Raw genomic sequence first — 5,795 nt, forward strand, 5'->3', positions numbered from 1 at the left:
GGATGGTCTTGATCTCCTGACCTCATGATCCGCCTGCCTCAGCCTCCCAAAGTGCTGAGATTACAGGTGTGAGCCACTGCGCCCAGCCTGGTTTAGCATTTTGTAAGCAGCAGTTGATTAGAATTGAATAAACTTGAATTTGATTCTGACATTCATATTGATTTGTCCTTCCCTCAAAAAACACCCTGAGTACGGACAGGGCTTCCCGACTCTGCAGACTACATGCCGTCCATCAGCAGTGCCCAGGTGTCATTATCTGCCCATGAGGTGTGACCTGGGCAGGGGTCCCCACTCCATACCCTTGGGCCCCAGGAGGGAAGCCCAGCATGTCAGGCTGAAGCGGGGGTGCTTGCAGAGGTGGGCCATGCAGAGCAGCCCTCCCACCTCAGGGTCCTGAGGCCCCACTCAGTGGTCCCTCCACTGAGTCCCACCCCCAGCTCTGATGTCTCTTCCAGGTGAAATCCGGGTCCCCAGCCGTGCTGGCATTCGCAAAGGAGAAGTCTCTTGGGTGGCCCAGCTTCATCACATACACGGTTGGCATCTCAGACCCCGCGGCCGGCAGCCAGGGGCCTCTGTCCACTACCCTGACCTTCTCCAGCCCCGCGACCAACCAAGCCATTACCATCCCAGTGACAGTGGCTTTTGTGATGGATCGCCGTGGGCCCGGTCCTTGTGAGTTGCGGAATGATGTCATCTGGGACAGACCGGGGAGGGAGGGACAGGCAGAAGTGGTCCTGGCTATCAGTAGAAACCTGGGGTGTAAGAAATGGAGGAGTCAGAAATGCAGAATGTCCCTCAAAGTGATCATTGCTCATTGGGGCCATGATGCAGACTTTAGTTCCCCAGCTTTCCCATCTGTTATCAATGTGGCAGCCACAGGGACTGTGCCCCTCCTCTGCTCAGCAGCCAGAAGAGGAAGCGCCAGAGTACCAAGAGCAGCTGTGGGCCCGGACCTCCAGCAGGTGGCCTGGCTCTCATCCTTATGTCTAAGAGGGGCCTGTGGACTGCCCTGTAGACATACAGTAGTGCAGAAACATGATGGGACACCACAGTGGGCCTGGTGGTTTTGGTAACTCATCTTCCCATTGATGGCAGATGGAGCCAGCCTCTTTCAGCACTTCCTGGATTCCTACCAGGTCATGTTCTTCACGCTCTTTGCCCTATTGGCTGGGACGGCGGTCATGATCATAGGTGAGGCGGCTGTGTGTATCTCTGGGTCTGTTCCCCTGCCCCCTCCTGCTCTAACCAACCATGTGCTCTTGCAGCCTACCACACTGTCTGCACACCCCGGGACCTTGCCGTGCCTACAGCCCTCACGCCTCGAGCCAGCCCTGGGCACAGCCCCCACTGTGAGTAACCCCCCTGCAGGCAGAACCAGGCAGCTGCTGAGAAAGAAAAGAGCCCTGGGGGAGGGGTCGAGGCTCCTGAACCCTAAGTCTCAACAGGTCCTTGCCTGGGCCAAAGGAGCCTGAGGCCCAGAGGACAGATGTGGGAGCCAGGAGGGTCCGGGCAGAGGGGCTGCCAGTCCTGGTTCAGCAAGAGCTTTCCCCAGGCAGAGCTATGCTAGGTGGAGGTGTGGGCAGCAAGAAGCTCTGTCTAGGCAGGCGTGCATGCTAGGACCAGATTCTCACCTGCTGGGGCTGCCTCAGAAGGCTCTAAGCTGGAGTTGGACGAGCTGACTCACAGATGAGGATTCTGGGTAGTTCTGACGAGAAATTTCCCAGAAGAAGGGGCAAATTCATTTCTTTCAACGGTCCAACTGTTTCTGGTGACCCTGCACAGCTCCAGGGAGCACCTCACTGTGTAAATGCAATTTCTCTCAAACAATGCAGTGCCCAGCCTGTAGTGTTCTATGCGAAGGCCCTTTAATGTCTTCTGATTCCCATTTGAGGGTTCTCTCACCTACACAGAGAGTCCTTGAGCTCGTGTCTGCTGACATGGGGGCCCATGGACCAGCTTCAGGGGGGTCCCTGAATTTGTTTGAAAGAAGACCCAGTTGTGTGGGTAGGAGCACTTTCCTGGGTGAGGAGAGCCCACATGTCCTCGCCTTCTGCCTGATGGCTTCTCCATCTGCGAAGCAGTGCCCAGGGGAGGCCATGGGTGCTCAGCCTTCTCACAGCTCTGCTGCTTTCTGCAGCTGCTCTGGCAGCAGGCATCTGCCCTTTCTAGCTGCCTCTCTCAGCGTGCTCCTCCCTGGGTTTTGGGAGCCACGCCTGGGTCTCTGCAAGGTCTCCAGAGCACTGCAGAACCGCTCCTCCCCTCGAGGTCTTTGTTCCTGTGGTGCTCTTGCCCAAGGCTGTGTTGCGTTCAGATGCACGGGCCCTCCCTGCCACATGCTCCCTGGACAGATGCTGCAGCGGTCCTGAAACTTGACACTTGTTCTCCCTGGACAGGTTCTGCGCTCCTGGGTGTTAGGGTGGCATCCCAGGCCTCTCTATGTGGATGAGGCCAGCTCAGCAGGTGCCCGTGGACTTCCCTCCGCTGGCTGGGAGGAGGCCTCGGGGCATCACTATGAGAGTGTCCTGGGTGAGGCAGGCGCCTGCTGAATGCTGGCTGTAACTGAGGAGCGCGCCGCTCTCCCTGGCTCTGCTGCTCACATCGTCTCTCTTCCCATCCCAGATTTCGCTGCCTCATCACCCACGTCTCCCAATGCACTGCCTCCTGCTCGCAAAGCCAGTCCTCCCTCAGGGCTGTGGAGCCCAGCCTATGCCTCCCACTAGGCCTTGTGAAGGTTCCCAGAGGATGGATCTCAGCTGAGCCTCATGCGCCCCCAAGATGGGAGATCCCTACTGCATTCACACTGGAACAAGCCCCTCCAGACGAGTGCCCCCGCCAGCTTCACTGCCATCTCTGTTCACATAGAGCTGTAGTTTCGGCTCTGCCCATTAGCTCATTCTTTTATATAGGAGTTCTAAATGTGTGTTTTTTTCCTTTCAGGTCTTACAAAGCTAAGACTTTTTTGCTCATTCCTTTTTGCATGGTTGTCTAGGGTTTCTGGACAATGTGCTGTTGCATTTTTATTTTCCTAGCCTTGCTGAAATCTCTCCCTTCTCAAGACTTTGAGCAGTTAAAAGTACTCTTTAGAAGTTGTCTGTAGGTGACGTTACTGTAGTGGTCTCAGGGAAAGGATTGTCCAGTTACTTTAGGGGTTTTTTTGGTGGGGTTTTTCCCCCTGTGAAAACTTACTTTTCCCCTAGTCTGGTTGCTGCTAGGAATTTTGGGGAGCAGTGGGACGTGCGTGTCCCTGTGTCTGCCCCACTGCCGCATCAGAAGCCTCAGGAACCAGCACCTGGAGGCCGGGATAGCCAACCCCTGGGTGAGCGAGAGGCTGGAGAACACAGGAGCTCACCCAGGGCTGCTGCCCGACCACGGGCCACTGTGAACAGACTTCAGTCCTCTGTTTTTGTTTCATAAGCTGTTGAGACATCTGGTGGACTTGGCTTAGGCCCCGCTGGGACATCCCAAGTGTGATCCCTCTCACTCCATCAGGACACCAGGACTATCCTTAGGAAAATTCCTTGAGAAGGCAGCAGGAGTCATATTTTCTGTGTGTGTGTTTTGGAAAGCTGCTATGTCCTGCCTCAGCACAAAGACCCAGTGTCATTTGCTTCTCCTGTTCCTGTGCCACTCCAGAACCTCAGCAGATCTGAGCCACCGCCTGCCAGTGTGAGAGGCGGCCACTTTTATGGCAGCTCGTCAGGCGCAGGGCCCCAGGCAGCTTCCCAGCAGGCCCTAGAGCCTGGCCTGGGCCAGTTTTGGAGGGCAGCCACCAGCCCAGGGCCTGCCCATCCAGAAGGGACTCCCCAGGGGCTGGGGGAGGAGACCCTTGGAAAAGTCCTCTCTTCCCAGCTCCTGGTTCTGGATCTGAGATTCTCAGATCACAGGCGCCTGTGCTCTAGTCTGAGGCTAGGCCACCCTCAGGGAGATCCAGAGACTCATGCCCATGGCCATCCATGCATGGACGCTGTGTGGAGAGTCCAGGATGACTGGGGATCCCGCACAAGCCCCCTTCAGTCCTTCAGGGCTGGGCCATGTGGTTGATTTTTCTAAAGCTGGAGAAAGGAAGAATTGTGCCTTGCATATTACTTGAGCTCAAACTGACAACCTGGATGTAAACAGGAGCCTTTCTACTTGGTTTATTTAATAAAGCTCTATGTGATTTTTTAAGAGGGTATGATCATTGATGAGACTTCTCTCTGATGATGATGGTTTCTTCCCTTTACCCATCTATGATACTCTGGGGCCTGGCAGAGCTGGAGGTCTGAGCTTTATTCTCCCCAAGGGGTGAGCATCATTTTCAAGCACGCTCAGGTTGGCAAATGCAAGTGCATCTGGACATAGCCAGATCTTGCCAGCAAGTGAGTGTGCCCAAGAAGGCATGTTGACAAAACCATGTGATGCCACACAGTTCAGCTTTCTGCTCCCAAGCTAACCAAGCGACTATCTCTAATGGTTGCCAGAAAAGGCTTTTGGCACCATTTAGCACTAAAAATATAGTATGTAATATATTGTTTTTTCTCTAGAATTCTTAAGTCTGGCCAAAAGTGAACTCTTGTTCTCTGTTTTTCTGTGCGTCTTTGTGCATGCTCACGTGTGCATCTATGCATCCTGGAAATATTTTGTTGTTGTTGTTGTTTTGAAACAGAGTCTCCTCTGTTGCCCAGGCTGGAGTGCGGTGGCGCAATCTCAGCTCACTGCAAGCTCCGCCTCCCGGGTTCACGCCATTCTCCTGCCTCAGCCTCCCGAGTAGTTGGGACTACAGGCGCCCGCCACCATGCCTGGCTAATTTTTTGTATTTTTAGTAGAGACAGGGTTTCACCGTGTTAGCCAGGATGGTCTCAATATCCTGACCTCATGATCCGCCTGCCTCAGCCTCCCAAAGTGCTTGGATTACAGGTGTGAGCCACCGCACCTGGCCACATCCTGGGAATGTTACATCACAAGGTCTGCGAACACTCGCTAGCAGGGAGCACTGAACCTGGGGCATCCAGGGTGGGTAGCAGAGGTCTAGGCTGGGGAGAGCTTAGCAATCAAGTGACCAGGAGTCTAGACCCACCTTGTTCTGGGGCTGGAGAGAAATTATTTCTCTCTCTGGGCCACAGTAGTTTCCTCACCTGCAAAGGGGCCCTCCTGACATGTGTCCTACTCACCACCCACCCAGAGTGGCTCCCAGCAGGAAACAGATGCTAGATGGCATCACTGTCCCCAGACCCTCAGCCTCCCTCTGTGCACGCCCTCTCCCACATGCCTTTGCAGTTCTTTCTGCCCATTGAGGCTAGGTGTGGTCATGTGACTTGCTTTGGTTGGCATGGGTGAGAGGGACCATGGGTCAGTGCTGGGCATCCCTCACTCTTCTTGTGCCCCTGCCATTGGTGTAGTACTCAGGAAGCCCAGGTAGCTGCAGGTCTAAGCAGGAGGAAGGACACCTGCAAGGGACCTGCCCATCCCGGATCACCTGGCCTGCAGCCCATGGCTATGAAAAGAGTGATGGTTCTTGGGGACAGCGTGGTAGGCAGCAACGTTGCAGCAACCCGTGACAGATAAGAAACATGCTATGGTTCCCTTCTGGCTGAATGCAGTGAAGGCAGATGTTTTCTGTCTCACGTTCCCTCCCTTTGCGGATTCCCTCTGGGCTGTCTGGTGGGCCCTCTCAGCCCATCCTGCTGGGACAGGGTTTCCTGGGCGTCCCTGGCCTCAGGCCTAGCCAGGCACCCAGTCAGGAACCGCTGAGGACGGGGCACAGCAAGGTTGTGCGATGCTGGACCTGTGGGCAAGGGTGTGGTCAGCCACACACT

The 5,795-nt window shown here is 55.2% G+C and overlaps 1 protein-coding gene across 2 annotated transcripts in view; it reads left to right on the forward strand.

Annotated features, from left to right (window-relative positions):
• NUP210 (nucleoporin 210) overlaps positions 1 to 4,167 on the forward strand; it is a 101,992-nt gene extending 97,825 nt beyond the window's left edge. For both annotated transcript variants that reach the window (XM_023192678.3, XM_023192679.2), the window contains 4 exons: positions 456 to 672; positions 1,096 to 1,191; positions 1,266 to 1,349; positions 2,620 to 4,167. In XM_023192678.3, the coding sequence (XP_023048446.2) occupies positions 456 to 672; positions 1,096 to 1,191; positions 1,266 to 1,349; positions 2,620 to 2,720 (498 nt within the window). In that variant the 3' untranslated portion in view covers positions 2,721 to 4,167. The remainder of the gene's footprint in view (positions 1 to 455; positions 673 to 1,095; positions 1,192 to 1,265; positions 1,350 to 2,619) is intronic.
• Positions 4,168 to 5,795: the final 1,628 nt, after the last annotated feature.

The sequence above is a fragment of the Piliocolobus tephrosceles genome, chromosome 2 (genome assembly GCF_002776525.5).
Source record: "Piliocolobus tephrosceles isolate RC106 chromosome 2, ASM277652v3, whole genome shotgun sequence".
Taxonomy (NCBI): domain Eukaryota; kingdom Metazoa; phylum Chordata; class Mammalia; order Primates; family Cercopithecidae; genus Piliocolobus; species Piliocolobus tephrosceles.